This window comes from Chaetura pelagica, unplaced genomic scaffold (assembly GCF_000747805.2).
Source record: "Chaetura pelagica isolate M959 unplaced genomic scaffold, ChaPel_1.0 scaffold156, whole genome shotgun sequence".
NCBI classification, from domain to species: domain Eukaryota; kingdom Metazoa; phylum Chordata; class Aves; order Apodiformes; family Apodidae; genus Chaetura; species Chaetura pelagica.
The window spans coordinates 527,855-543,275 of record NW_009953694.1 but is presented as its reverse complement, the minus strand read 5'-3'; the positions used below and the strand labels follow the sequence as shown (position 1 = coordinate 543,275).

The 15,421-nt window shown below is 37.5% G+C and overlaps 2 protein-coding genes across 2 annotated transcripts in view; both read left to right on the top strand.

The window, feature by feature from the left end:
- FRMPD2 (FERM and PDZ domain containing 2) overlaps nucleotides 1–11,612 on the top strand; it is a 34,838-nt gene extending 23,226 nt beyond the window's left edge. Inside the window, exons 18-29 of the mRNA XM_010000357.1 lie at nucleotides 4–161; nucleotides 2,180–2,295; nucleotides 3,383–3,490; nucleotides 3,648–3,764; nucleotides 4,230–4,465; nucleotides 4,835–4,939; nucleotides 6,447–6,540; nucleotides 7,043–7,128; nucleotides 7,323–7,470; nucleotides 8,535–8,749; nucleotides 10,014–10,112; nucleotides 11,277–11,612. Coding sequence (XP_009998659.1) covers nucleotides 4–161; nucleotides 2,180–2,295; nucleotides 3,383–3,490; nucleotides 3,648–3,764; nucleotides 4,230–4,465; nucleotides 4,835–4,939; nucleotides 6,447–6,540; nucleotides 7,043–7,128; nucleotides 7,323–7,470; nucleotides 8,535–8,749; nucleotides 10,014–10,112; nucleotides 11,277–11,612 — 1,818 coding nt within the window. The remainder of the gene's footprint in view (nucleotides 1–3; nucleotides 162–2,179; nucleotides 2,296–3,382; nucleotides 3,491–3,647; nucleotides 3,765–4,229; nucleotides 4,466–4,834; nucleotides 4,940–6,446; nucleotides 6,541–7,042; nucleotides 7,129–7,322; nucleotides 7,471–8,534; nucleotides 8,750–10,013; nucleotides 10,113–11,276) is intronic.
- A 3,253-nt stretch (nucleotides 11,613–14,865) lies between these two features.
- PTPN20B (protein tyrosine phosphatase, non-receptor type 20B) overlaps nucleotides 14,866–15,421 on the top strand; it is a 23,388-nt gene continuing 22,832 nt past the window's right edge. The window contains exon 1 of the mRNA XM_010000356.1: nucleotides 14,866–15,003. Coding sequence (XP_009998658.1) covers nucleotides 14,866–15,003 — 138 coding nt within the window. The remainder of the gene's footprint in view (nucleotides 15,004–15,421) is intronic.

Genomic DNA, 15,421 nt, shown 5'->3' with positions numbered 1-15,421 from the left:
CAGCAGGAACACCTTGCCCTGATTCAGAGACTGTCTCGTTCAGAGAATGTGCTCTATGGAGCACACCTGGAAAACCTTTCTGCTGGGATGATGAGCAAATCTTGTGATAACCTCAGTGTGGAAACCAACAACAGGAGTAGAGAGAAAAGCAATCTTGGGAGGTAAGTTGGTTTTTGTTTTGTTTTTTTTGTTTGATCATGTGTAAGAATACTCAGTATTACACTATCTTATTGCAAACCTCTATAGTAAACTGTGAGGCAGACAATTTTTTTGCTGTCTTTAAAGTGGTCGCACCAAAAAGGCCCCATCAGGCCTAGGGCTCCATGGTGCCAGCAGTAGTGCAAACACAGCAGGAAGCTAACAGTGTAACAGATAAGAACTTGAAAAAGAGCGACATCTAAATTTGTACCAACTTCAGGAATCAATGACTTACTGGGTTATGGAGAAGGATAAAAATAAGGGTGAATAAAAATATAAACATTTATGGCTGTGTATCTTCTTTGGGAATTCAATATGTGAACTGAATGCACAGTGGCAGCTGTTTTTGAGCAGGTCTTAGCAGACTGATTTCTCCATGTCTACAAGTGCTAATCACAGAGAACAGAGTAAGAACTTCTCCCTTTTCATTTGCATTGGTACATTCACCAGTGTAGGTGGTTACTATAGTGGCACACAGTCTCAAGGCCTTTTATGAATTCTAGTGCATTTTAGAATATTAAGAGTTAGATTAGAGCCAAAAAGAATATGAACTACCAGGAAAACTTTCAGTTACGGTTTTGTGTAAGTTAACCACGCTGAGGCTATGCTGTGTTTTCCTGATGCCTGCACTCAGCTCAGAGGAAAACAAAGGGAGAAATCAGTCAAGATGAGAGTGGTCCAACAGTAACTGTTATTTGGAAGCAAATGCTGGCAAGGATAAGTATCTCTCCCCTACAATGAAATTTGGCCTAGAAATCAGAATGATCGTTGAAAGGCTATAACCATGCTCATTCCCAAACTGACTCTTACAGACTAATGACAATGAAGAATGCTAAACAGCACTGCTGATTTGTTGTAATGCTGTCTCCATTTCCTGCCATACAGATCCACATCAGGGCTATCCCAGTCAGAAATGCACATCAATTTGAATGGAAAGCAAAGGAGCTATGACTATCTCTCTATCCATTCAACTCAGAACACAATCAGTGGTGAGTATAATAATCACAAACAGTACCCTTCCATATTTATTGTTTCAAAGGTAGGATACCCAAACATAGTTTATTTTACAGATTAAAAAGATATACTTTTGCACTGCTAGTCTTGAGACCTAGCCCACAGTTTAGCAAGACAAGCTATCTTCTTCCCTTTTACTCCTGCTTCCAATTAGAATCAGTGGTAAGGGACCTCATGCTAAAATTATTCTATCAATGGTGCCTAATACTCTTCAGAGATGTAGTTCAGTACACCCAGGACTCTCACATGAAGCAATATCCCTACATTCAGATGTCATAATTTGGTTTCCAATTCATATTTACAACTCAAGAAATGATGCATAAAACAACACAGGCTCCAGGTCCTTCCTCTGTTATTGAATTTGCATGACACTAATTGGAATGAGAGCTGGACACCTAATTTTCAGGAACCACATTGCATGCACACAGTATGATGATCTATGGAATATGAAGCTAAGATTATTTGGTTAATCCATTTAAAAACTGTTCTTTAAACACATTGTGGCAATTTAATAATGTTAAGTAGTGTCAACACTACAAAAGTCAGCATCACAATCAGCACTGGTTGAATTGCACCTACAGAGCCAAAAAGGCCCACAAGGCTGAAGGGCTGGAGTTTCCAAAGGAAACCATAGGAGATTGTGTCCAAATCACCCTCATGTACAATGGGCCCTACATGCCAAACTCTTTATATAACCTAATCTTGATAAAAACATTCCGGATAAATGAATACTGTCCCAGAAAGGAACATTATGGGAAAAGCTTACACAGCTATTTTACATACACTTCTGTAAAGAATGCAAATTTCCAATTACTTTTTTGACCTTCATGAATTATATTGATTCAGAAGTAATGGTAATGCTTAAAACAAAACAAAAAAACCCCAATATATTTTAATTTTTGAAGCCCTGGGGTTTTTTTACTATATGAATGTACTGTCTCCCTGCATTAATCTGCATTTATTCTAGCTGGTTTGTTTCTGCAGCACCTGGATCACCAGCCACCCAAAAGGAAGTTTTGCTAAGTGGTCTAGAGAGAGAAATTATTTGTGTCAGCCTAAAACGTGACCCTAAGAATGGATTTGGTAAGTAAGGAACGTGAATGTTATGGTCGTTACTGGGACTGACAAATCCTGGTGCTAACACTGATACTTGCTGACTCAGCCTGAGCAAGATTGTAACCTTCTTCACCTCATTTATTCTTCTTATAGAATAAGAATAATCTCTGTGGAGGAGTTAGAATTTCTAAGACTAAAAAGGGCTAAGCACATAAATCAAGATCACAATTTTTTCCAGAGGATTAACTCAGGCTACAGAGGTCAAGGGGATCAAGTGATAAGAGTAGAATGAAAGGGTCAAAGGCCTAGTTTTCTATCTGAAATACAGGCACAGTAATTTTATCTTAGAACTTACACAGGGGGAGATGATGTTCTGCAAACTTTTCAGGTATTGCCTGTGGGAATGCAAAATGAGAACACAAGCTTAACAGGAGTGTTTCCTGACTTTTGATTCTTATTCAGATAACCTTTTTTTTAATGTAATACACTATTGCACTGCATCCTGTTCTTGTGGATGAGTTCAGAGGACTGTCAGGTTTCATAGCTGACCATTAATTAAAATAAACAGCAAATTTCTAAATGATGCAGGTCTGCATGGAATATCCCAAGCTCAACTATTCTACCAGTGAGAAGAATGTATTCTGCACTAGAGAGAATACTCTGAGCTAGGATAGTGAAATAGAACTGCTCAAAACCAGATCTAATTTTCTTAGATATCTCTTACATATCTATTACAAGTTTACATGGCTCATGTCAGGAAACCTTGGCTACATCATCCAGAATGATGTTAGAATCTATCTAATGAGCTTTTATACCATTTTCCTCCTGCAGGTGTTAAATACTAAGGTCCGCATGATTTATGACTTGTAAGAAAGTAGTTGGAATTTTTAAGTCCCAAGCCAGAAAAGTATTCATATTGAGAAATTATATTTAAATAGCCACCAAAGTCACCAGCACACTGTAAGACCTTGACACCAAGTAAATCAGAGCTCCCTAATCTGCAGGCCATATATAATACTTATGCCATTGGAGTAAGAGCCTTTTGTGCTCCTAAGGTTCATCTTTTCTCATACTGCCAGCATCTCTGTATTCTCACTCTATCTCCTTTTTGCAGGTTTTGTAATTATTGGAGGAGAAAACGTAGGAAAATTAGACCTTGGTATCTTTATCGCTTCAATTATTCCTGGGGGACCTGCAGACAGAGCTGGAAATATCAAACCAGGTCACTGTCCTTAGTTTTTAATTAGAACTAAAATCCTTTCACAGTTTAAAGTTAGATACTCTGGATTTATTTCCTTATTTAAATGTGCTTTGTCTTGGGGTTTTTTTGATGTTGTTGTTGCTTTGTTTTTGTTTGCTTGTTTGTTTGTTTTTTTAAGGAGGACGACTCATCTCTGTGAATAATATTAGTCTCGAGGGCGTTTCATTTAATACTGCAGTTAAAATCATACAGAATTCTAGTGATGAAGTGGAGCTCATAATCTCTCAACCCAAAGGTATAAAGGCAAATGTCTTTGCTGGCTATGGAATGCCAATAGTTAACCTAGAACACTGATATCTTTTAGGCACTGGGATGTAGTAGTAGTAGTACTTTCTTGCTACACAGTGTCAGTTACAAAAAACATAGCCAAGCACTGAAAATAGTCAACTTCTAGTAGGTATTATGTGCTCTCTGTTCTACAGTCTGTGAGAAAAAATCTATTATGGGCTGCATTGGTGAATACCAAGGGAATTTTTGCATTTCTTTCTCTGATAGAGTCATAGTCTTCTACAGTGCTGAAGCAAATACATTTCTCTGCACTTACAAAAGCAGCACTCCATTTTACTATGACTGACTCATTTTATAAATCAGATTTCACAACCAGCTGATGTAGGAAGTTACTTTGTCCTCCTATATATTTGCCCTCAAGTTTACTTACTGTTTCCATTCAGCAATGTTTTGGTCTGGTATGGCTTTATAGATATGTATGAAGAAGGAACAAATGAAGAAAAGACTCTGTCAAGGGGAAACAGCACTAGTGGATCTGAGATCTCTTGTACAGACAGTGGGAGAAAAAAGATTCAGGATTGTCATACAGCTCTCCCCAAAGAACAGAACATAACTATAGGTGAACTTGAGAAGACACTTTCCTGGAGTTTAGCACCAAAATTAGGCCCTGTGATTCCAGCTCCTTCAGCTGACAGCCTGGATGTGGAGGTAAATGAGATTTTTATGTTTTTCAGTGGTATTGCACCCAGTACATATCTTACAAACATGCCAGTTATGTTAAGAATAGAAAGTAAGTGAGAAATTTTAAAAATAAGGAAAGGAGAAAGAAAACCTTGGAAGATGCTACTTGTTAATTTACATTGGAAATATTAAAATCATAGACATGTCTTAAATATGTGAAAAAAACCAAGAAAACTTCAAAATAATATCAGGAATATAAATGCTACCACTCCAGGCTTACAGTGACAAAAGGATCAACCCTTTTATATATTCAGAAAACTCTCTTTTTTGTCTTTCTTTTCCCTCCTTTTTAATTAAAATGCTGTAGTCTCATTAGTGTTTATATTTTCGAGACAGGAAACTGATTCTTCACACTTACCATCTCCATCTGAATCTAACTCAAAGGAAATCTATACTGTGGAGCTTGTTAAAGAAGAAGGGACTTTTGGAATCAGTGTGACTGTAAGTGTTATCGTTATTCTTTCTGTGTGTCTGTCAAACTGCTATATGACCAATAAAAACACAGATAAGTGTATTTATGTGAAATAAATATAGAAAATAGGCTGATAACAAAAAATGTTAGCATAGCCAATTGACTGACAGAGAAATCAAAAAGTACTGGCTCTGTTTATTCCACAGTTCTTGCTTGCAGAATTTGTGAAAGAAGTGTGCAGGCATAATGCATGTGGCATTACAAACCCTTTTAATCCTGGCTCAATTCAAGAACAAGCCCTACCACTGAAATTGGAGTTTGGTCAGGGAGAGATACAGCCACAGCCTCTAGAAAATGTAATGACTGGTTTTGCTGCTTCCCTGTAGCTCCTGGAACTCAGAGGCTGTGTCTGTAGAAGCAGATTATGCAGAACCATGGCATGGGCTAACGCAGTGGCCCACAGGCACTCTTTAATTTTTGACAGTCCCCAATATGGCTTTGATCTGTGCCCCAACATGCAGTACAACAGAAGCCATCTTATGGTGGGAGGGGGTTGAAAGACTAGCTGTGTGGACACAAATATCACAGACTTCTTGCCCTGAAGGCCAGAGAAAGGACTCTAGCTAATTTTATTTCCTAATATAACAAAATACAGTTCCTCATATATTTAGAGGACCAGAGAAGGCAGCAGTGAAAATTATCTGCCTTATTTGAATAATATGTCTCTGTCCTGACTACCAAAGTTGAATTTACCCCTCTAAGCTGAGATGTCTACAGTTCTTGCTGAAATAGAAGGGGAAACAACAGCAATTTCATTGTCTGAAGAACAAATGGAGAGCTGCTTTTTTTCTTCTGAATTTGACTAGGGAATGTAGATGGAAAGAACATGATTCTTAAATTAATCTGGAATTGAGCTGCAGGCTCTCAAGTGGATTCACAAGTTCAGGTCCTTGCTTTATATATTGCTTGAAAGGGAGTATATTACAACTAGATGGGACTTGGGAGTAATTTCCTGTTCCTTTTTTTTTCCTCATATATTTAGAGGACCAGAGAAGGCAGCAGTGAAAATTATCTGCCTTATTTGAATAATATGTCTCTGTCCTGACTACCAAAGTTGAATTTACCCCTCTAAGCTGAGATGTCTACAGTTCTTGCTGAAATAGAAGGGGAAACAACAGCAATTTCATTGTCTGAAGAACAAATGGAGAGCTGCTTTTTTTCTTCTGAATTTGACTAGGGAATGTAGATGGAAAGAACATGATTCTTAAATTAATCTGGAATTGAGCTGCAGGCTCTCAAGTGGATTCACAAGTTCAGGTCCTTGCTTTATATATTGCTTGAAAGGGAGTATATTACAACTAGATGGGACTTGGGAGTAATTTCCTCTTCCTTTTTTTTCATATATATATATATATATATATTTTAAAGTAATTTCTGAAGCAGTTGCTTTGCAATGCACGTGTAAGTTGCTTTGATTTTTATCACAGGAAGAACATGTGAAGGCTCCACTCTAATCTGTGGGCATATGTTTCACAGGGTGGAATTAACACTAGTGTGCGTCATGGTGGGATATACGTGAAGTCAATTATTCCCAGGGGACCAGCAGATAAGGACGGACAAATAAAGATAGGTAACATGTCTGGCAAAAAAACACTGGGCTGCAGAACTCAATGTTAGTTTGGAATGCTTCCCACAGGGACGATGAAACATATTTGGGATAGGGGGTTATACAACTGTAAAATGTAATATGCAGTTCCTCATTCCTTAGCCTTCCCCTACATTACACGTAGGTATCCCACTGAAAAATCAGGAGCCTTATACCAACATTGTACAGCTCATCTCTGTGGCTGCACATCAGGCTACTGACTCTGACATCTACTTTCCCTGTTGCTGTGATAACCAAATAATATCACAGCATTTACTTACATGATACCCTGGTATGTTTTAAGTGCTAGCTATAGAATGCTATATGACAAGCACTATTATTTTCATATAAAATAACATAATTTGACACATGTAAGCATGATGATCTATTGCAACATGTGAAATCTCAAGTTTTATACCTATTGAACTTCAGCATCAAACCAACTAGATGCTTTTAAAATATGTTTCCTTGTTTTCTTTTGGCTCAGGTGATCGTCTGCTGGAGGTAGATGGCATCAGCCTTTGTGGCATCACCCACAAACAAGCTGTGGAACACCTCAAGAAATCTGGCCAGGTTTGTACAACAGCAGAGCTCAGTAAGATATCCTGTAGAATAAACTGTATTTAGTGTGAAGCACAGTAGCAAAGCTGTGCCAAAAGAAACTTCTCCCCCTCTCTCATCCAACCTCTTCTCCAAAAAAAGAAAAGTAAAAATACTTAGGGTTCATGGTGTACTGTATAACTGGAACCTATTCATCATTGTTTTAGATTGCCAAGCTGGTTCTAGAAAGGGGAAACTACCGATTGTCAGAGCCATGCCTGACTGCTAATGACAGAAAGGAGGACCAAAGGAAAGTTGTTTCTGTGGCAACATCCTTCACAGATGGTACCAAGGACTACTGCTTTTTAACAGATGGTGAGTGATAAAAAAGGAAGTCAGGGTGACTTCTTACATTGTGCAAGTAAGGAATGAATTAAAATCATTCTATGAAATTTCTGTGGGTTAGAAGCAAAACTGCATGCTGAATAAAAATATAATGTGCAATATTATTGACATAATTAAAAAAAGAAAATCTGAACAAATCTTTCTGATGTGCTTAGAGTAACAGTTGCTAGATATAGCTAAATTTATCCTAGGCATAAATAATGTACCTTTCAGCATTCATGAGATGGGGCAGGCAGGGGACATCCCTGTCAGAACTCTGTAACACTGGCACTGGAAGCAGCTGTGTTGATATTGCCAGTCTGTTACCGAAAGGGTGCACTGCCAGCATAACTGCTGAAGCTGTGTCAGTGATGAAGCTAGGGTGATCTGCTGCCCCAGGGCCAGGACTGGAGACTGCCATAATTTCATTTGTTAAAAGCAAAGGATTCAGACATCACTTTCACTGAATTTAGCCAACAAATAAATGCCGTATCTTTTACTATAAGGCAGTCTCATAAACACTAAGTCTGAACCGTGCTTTCCTATGGGGCAGTTACTCCTCTACATTGTCTCTAGCAGAATGGGGTTCAGATTTAAGTATGGTATTTGGGAAAGGGCTGGTCTCCTGTTCTTGCTTGGAAAGAGCAGTAGCTTAGATTCTAGCTTATGCTGGTTAGTGCAGGACCCAAATTAGTTTCAGACAGCTACTGAATAGTAAGATCTACCCAACACGTACAGAAGAATGTCATAAAACGAGAGCATTTGAACCTTTTTAGGCTGTTTTAGGCTGTTTCCGTTATGGGCATGTACCAGATGACATAAAGTCTGCTAACACATGGTAGAATAGAATCCAGTTCTCCCCATTCTGCCTGTGCAATTTCAAGGGCCCACATGAGTTAAAAAGAACATCAAACCATTATTTTGCCACTAGTATGAGTAGGTCTACCTCTGCAGCACACAGGGAAAAGGTCTGCTGGGGGTATAATTTACATCAGCTCCATAGGGGGTACATATGCCACAGCTCCCACTCTTTTTCTAATCCCTACTTTGAACAGATAATACATTTGAAGTCAAATTGACAAAGAATTCTGGAGGCCTCGGCTTTAGTGTTCTGCAAATGGAAGAAGATGCTTGTGAACACCTTGGAGGAGCTATTGTCAGGATTAAAAGACTGTTTCCAGGGCAGCCAGCTGCAGAGAATGGTGAAATTGAAGTCGGAGACATCATTTTAGCTGTGAATGGGAAACCTGTCCAAGGACTCCTGTATCAGGTACCAGTCACTACTACCACTGCGACTCAGGATAGGTAACATGTTAAGACAAAAGAATGAAACTGCATTTAAACTTAGCACAAGAGGGAAATCAGAATTTGGATATAATTAATCTGATATCAATGTAGGATTATTCTCTAGAATTCTTATGAGGAATTTCCTTCCTAATAGCATTTTTAGATAATTTCTTCAGCTATTTAATTCATAACTTTTTTACTACTTATGAACAAAGTCTATTGTTAGATACACACCAGTTGTTAGTTAATTGGAATCTTTGCTGATGTTATGCATAATTGGAACATTTTTCCCTGTGGTCATTTGTGCTTTGTAATGTCATGCAGCAATGATTATACCATGCTCCAGATTCAAGTATTTGCCAGGTGAGGTAAATAGAGTTTAACTTTCTTCCATGGAATAAAAATTCTATACTCACATGGAGAAATTAAATGGTAAAAAAGGACTACTATACGTGGATTTATTTTTTGGTCATCTTTTCATCTTATGAAAAATCCCAGAGTTTTATGTAGATAGGTAAGATTGGTAACAAATAAATGATTAAATAATGCAATTTTTCCCTCTGATAGGTCATAAATAATAAATAGCTAGGGCAAAACAAAAGGTACTGTAAGTTCTAGACACCTGGGGGGTGCTCTAATTATACTCTTTTTTTAATGCCTTGGGGTCTGTCCTCTCCAGCACTGCCTTGCTCTGTGATGTATAGCCTTTTACTGAGTTTGTGCAGAAGGGCAGACAGGCAGACAGGGTGTTTTGGCCTACAGCTTTTTTTTTTTTTCCCCCTCTAGATTAAGTATTTTAACTCCCTCTATAGTTAAAAGCTGAATGCCAATGAATAGGTGTTATGACAATGAGTGTCCCTTACATTTAGCCAATATGGCAATCTGTAGAGCTATGCTGATATGATTGGCTGAAGATGTCTCTGCCATGTGCAGTTTGAATAAAGTTGTCTGAGAACCCTGTTTTCTTCAAGAATAAAAAAATAAATTAATTTGAACCTATGTTTCTGTTGGTGCAACAAAAGTTTGGAAACAGAACTGATTTTATTTTAGATGTACATTCACATAAAAACTATGAACCAGTCATGACAATCATACAGTAGTGAATTCTGGACCCCAGATAGTGCTGAGAGGCACAAATACTAGGAATCTGGGATTTACAATAGAAGTTGTTGCCATCCCAGTTAGTAAAATGACATGTATTATGGACTGTGTTCATTAAAAATCTAATATTCATTCTTCCTGCTTAGGATGTCCTGCACTTGTTGAGAGGAGCTCCTCCAGAAGTCACACTACTACTTTGTAGACCACCAAAAGGTGTTCTTCCAGAAATAGAGCAGAGTGCCATGGTAAGGGAAAGCTTCTGTCAGTAAACTTGCCTCTGTAAACCCAGAAAAAAACATTATTATATCTCCTATCCAGTCTTGAAAAATACAACCTTCCCTTTTCTCCAAGGCTCTCTATTCCATTTCTTTCCCTTCCTGGCTTCAGCTCAACCTCTAGAGTTCAACTGATCCTTCCTTAGCAACCAAAATAATAGAAATCTGACAGGTGTGAAATTTGTCTTAATTCAACAATTTAATTGCAGCATTGTCATTGGAGTGAGACAGCTCCTACCCAAACAGATCTTCTAGTAATGCTTCTAAAAATGCTCTACTAGATCCTCAGGCAAAAACTGCAGATTTTCTCAACTGCAGCTATTATAACCTGTGGGCTTCAGGTAACTATATTAATCACAAAAGAAAGAGGAAAATACAGAACTTTTCCAATGCAGAAATTTCAAATGCAGTAATGGTTCCAAACTGGTTAGTAAAAAAAAACCCAAAACAACACATAAATTAATAAGAAGAAAAAGAAAAAGATAAAATAAAAAAAATAAAAGAATACACAGTAGAGACTGCAGAGACTAAACCAGTGCCATTAGGTGTGCCAGCATTATTATTCCTGTGACTTGAACAGAACTCATGGACACATACACAACTACTCTTATACTGAACATAAATTTGCATTACTCTTGCCCCATACAGAATGGCCCACTCATGGTTTCTGTCTCACCAGAATCCATGAGCTGTCCATGGCCAGATAGGAATGTCTGTCAGGATCATCTCCAGACAACAAATTGGCTACTGTTGCTCTCCTGCAATGTGTCATTGCCTGATTTCTATCATCAGTCACATGGGTCAGAGCTGAAAGCCACTTCTACACAATTAAGAGAACACAGGCAAGAAGTTGAGGCATGGTATGAAAAGAAATAAAAAAGGGGTGCTTCTGGCAAAGAATTAATAGGGAAAAGTGAAGTTGTATAGTCGTTCCGTGGCTGGAACTCCTGAAGAATGTGGAAGATAAGGATAAAAAACCCCAGTTCTTTAGTGACATTACCTTTCTTCCAGCTATGAATTGATATTTTTGCATTTGTATGCTTTTTGATATTGCCTCTTCAGATTATTGTTTTTAAAGGAAGGAAGATGGGAGATAAAAAAGGAGTTTAATCAATCTTTCTGTTATTTTCATAGACTCCAGCATCCTCTCTAATTAAGGACTTTGTGGCAGAAATGTCAGGCAGTGCAGAAGTAGGAACTAGCATGGATCAGTCTACCAGCGATGGAGGTAGCACCTCTCCAGACCTCGAAGACTGTCTGGATTCTCCAGTGGCAGCAGATTTCAATGAGCCTCCTGAGGAGGACAGCTCAACTTACAAAGAGAAACTTATGACTCCCAGGGAATGTTTCTATAAGCAATTTTCAAAGTTTCATCAAGAAGCTGCCAGTTCTGAACTCTTCCAATCCCTAGAAGAAGAAGTGAAGCAGAACTGCTACTCACCATGTGAATTTGGATGGGCCAGAAGGTAGGGAATACTGATATCTGCCCTGCAGCCTTTCCTTCAGCTTTTACAATTGGAAAGCTAGTTGCTTAGTTTTAAATACAGGGCTATCTGCTTCTAATCAATACTGATTACTGAAGATTTTCTTACCATCTTATTCTGACTATCCTAATCTACTGTCTCTGTTTACTCTCATCAGAATTTTGCGTAAGTCTGCAGGACAGTTGTGTGAGTGCTGCACTACTGTAATAATTTGTGCTGTTCAGTTGAAGCTGGCTGCAGTTTGAAATCAGTGGAAATATTCTTGTTGATTTAAACAGGAAGCAAATACTCTCTCATTTATTATATGATCTTTAATTGAAATTTTGTCAGAGTTGACTTAAATAGGCATAAAAAATTCTTTCATATTGTCCAATATTTTAATTTCAAATTTTTTCAGGGAAAAAAACAACTCAGAAGAAAAACTGTGATCAAGAAGGAAAATAAGAATGTTGTTTTCCAATCTTCAGAAGCCAGTAGAAACCCTTAGTCAGAGGAGTTATATAATAAAATACACTGCAAACAGACTCAGCCTCCTTTTACACTCTTTTGGATATACCAGACACTGGTGCACACAAGATGATTAATTCCATTTTAATAATCTTTCCCAGTGCAAAAGAATATAAAATACCAGAACAGAAAGGACTGGTGAAAATAGAAGTTAAATGTCTCCTTAAGACATTTAACTTACAGTTTTAGTACTTTTATCTAGAAACTATTTTCTATTTTTCCACACAGTCACTTGAAACCCTTTTGTTACTCTTCACATTCATGAAGCACAGAACCAGAGAGTCAGAGACTCCAGTTGCTGGGGGATCACAGCCCTAGCTGACTGCAAGTCAGGTGGGGCCATAACAGCAGCTCATACCTGCAGCTTCTCTCTTGAGAGAAGGAATTCCACTCATATTAATGAGTGAAGCTCCTGTTTACAGACATGCTTCCCAACAGAAATATGTCTATAGCAAACATACTTGCCCTTGGCAAGGTGTAGTTTCAACAAAACTAAGTTTATAATTTAGTTTCAGCTTTTGCATTTTCAAAAGACAACCAGAGCAGTTTAAGGCAGCATGCATTTGAGACAATATTTTACATGTAATCTCAGTTTAAATGATCCTTTCAGCTAAAACCATAAAAAACCCCAACCATAACCCAGCAGAAAATAGGTATTAATCAAGGAATAACTTTTGATTTTTTTTATTATTATTATTATTTTTTTCAGATTGCTAAAAACCTTTCATGCAAATGTAGAACTCTTCTAATAAGAATTTCAAAAGTTTCTGGCTCAAGGTTTCACATTAAAAAATCATTTTGGTCTTCTTCTCATGGCTACCAGTAGGAACATTTAAAAAAGACTTTGGAAGACTCAACCCGTAATCTTTTCCTTTGAAGTCTAGGTGGAGGGGCCTTGAGTCTCCAAAAGAAATTAAAGCATGACAGTAGAGCTCATTTATGGGCCCTCAGGACCAAAACTCATGTTCTTTCCCATGGTCATGCAGGGATGTGCCAGAAGGTATGCTACGATTAAGCCACTGCTGGCTCATTGCCTTGAGCTTGTGTAACTCGGCGAAACACCTTTTATACTCTTTGAAGGTCAGTCAGCACTCCACTAGCACAACAGCTTCTATGACAACCATTTTGACCAATCTCTATTGAACTGTTTCTTCTATCCTGTCTCCAAAAAAAAGGAACAAACGGCATTTCTTGTTGTCCTTAAACATTTAATTATGATAGTCTTCTTCCACAATATTGTAAATATCTGTTGTCTGGCTATTAAAGCACAAACTGTTAGATTCATGCTCAGCCAACAGACTAGATTGTTTCCCTCATTGAGGGCATACAGCATAAACCTTAAGTTTTTCTTATTTTCATAAGTATTTTAAAAATATCATCAAAGGCTACAAGCTATATCCAACCATAATGTCTGTTTTACTATTGTGCTTTATATTTTCCTTCTGACTGTAGACAACTCTTGAAATAGGAGCTTAATACTGGGGACTTTCTGGGATTTCATACAAGACACACAGTTTTAGTTGTGTATGTTTGCTTGGGAGAGGGTAGTCACAGTTCAGTTCTATCAAAGCAGCTGTAACAGATGAAATGACATGGCACCTTTGCTACACAAAGCCTTAATAAAAGCTAGGTCATTTTAGATGTTTTTAAGGTGAATGAGGTTTAGCAATATTTCAATTAACATTGATATGAAGTAAAGACATAATTTTCAAAAAAGTGTTTCAAGTGTTTCTATTAGCTTTCATGGTAAATTTAATGGGAGACAATAGTAGTCTATTACAGCTCATTACTGACAACAGCCAAACCAATGTTAAACACGACACATACAATTACTGTCTTGGCTTGAATGTCAAAAGTGCTCAATATTGTGTCTCCAATATAGTGGAATAAAATCAATAATAATTTTTATTTAAGTAATTGAACAAATCCATTGATTTCTGTAGGACAGCTCATCTCCAAGGCAAGCATAAGAATAAAAGCAATCTTACAAAGAGAAGTCAGGACTTATATTTTTATGGAGAGACAGGAATCATTTTATATTTCATGTTTCTGGCCTGTGCTCTAGTGACCAAGAAAAGACCTGCAGGACCTTGGAATGGGATTGACCTTTCGTTTTTCAAGAAAAATGCAAATATAAAAATTGTAGTAATATTTTAATGACTATACAACTTACCAGATAAGTTAAAGATAATTTAGTTGCATAGGGCAAATGAAATAACTAATAGTGTAGGAATAGTACAACTATTTTTTTCAAAAAGCAAGCAAAGTAGTAATTAATGCTTAAATATATATATATAGAGAGAGAGAGAGAGAGAGAGAGTGCAAGATTTTGCAAAGGCTGTTTTCAAATTCTGGAAGTTTTCTAATCTTTTAACTAGTTTTGCAAAATATTGATTACTTATTTTTTTTAGTAACGCTATAAAACCAGTATGGTTCTGGAGGAATCAGACAGCAGTTTAATACCGTAACTAGAACTTTGGTTAAAATAAGGTCATGAATAAGCAGTAGACTTCAGTGGTCATCTAATGAAGCATATGGAGAAAAACCCCAGCACTGCAATCTTTTTGTTTTCCAGCCATGTATTTAATAAGAGTGTTGATGACCTATCGAACACAAAATGCATGCCTGAAACTCTGTCTCTAACCCCTATTGATGAAGAGTATCTCACTATCAGCTCAACATCTCTGACCTCACTTTCACGGGGAGGAAGCCCTGAGACACTCTCCACAACCATGGCAACCCCACAACCATGTGTTTGTTGTCCTTTCTCATCATCCCTGTCTGCTAGAGAGACACATGATAATGACAATGAATGGGAAGACTTGGAAGAACTAGATGACGAGAAGGAAGAAAAGGAAGATTGCACCAGGGTATGTGATAGACAGCAAATTATTAACAGGTAGAATATGACAAGGGAAAAGAAACAACTTTAACAATGCAACATTTCAGACATTAATTTTAAAACATTATCTATGCTATTTCTGCATGGCTTTTTCTACTTTCCTGAATGTCCACAATCTTCAAATAAAGCAGACTTTCCTCTATGCCCAGTTGTCCAGAATTCTTTACCAGCATTACGAAGTATTCCCAGTGTACAAAAACTTCAGTAGCTTCTAAAACTAATTGGAGTAAGCTACTTGATTTTTTTCTGTTGTTTTCAACCCATGAGGAAAATCACTGTTACAGTGGTACTACTGTAATGTCCTGATAAGAAAGTATGCTTTGTGCTAATTACGATTCAAAATGTAGACATCAGTCCTGCCAAATGCTGAACATCTTCTGTTCCTG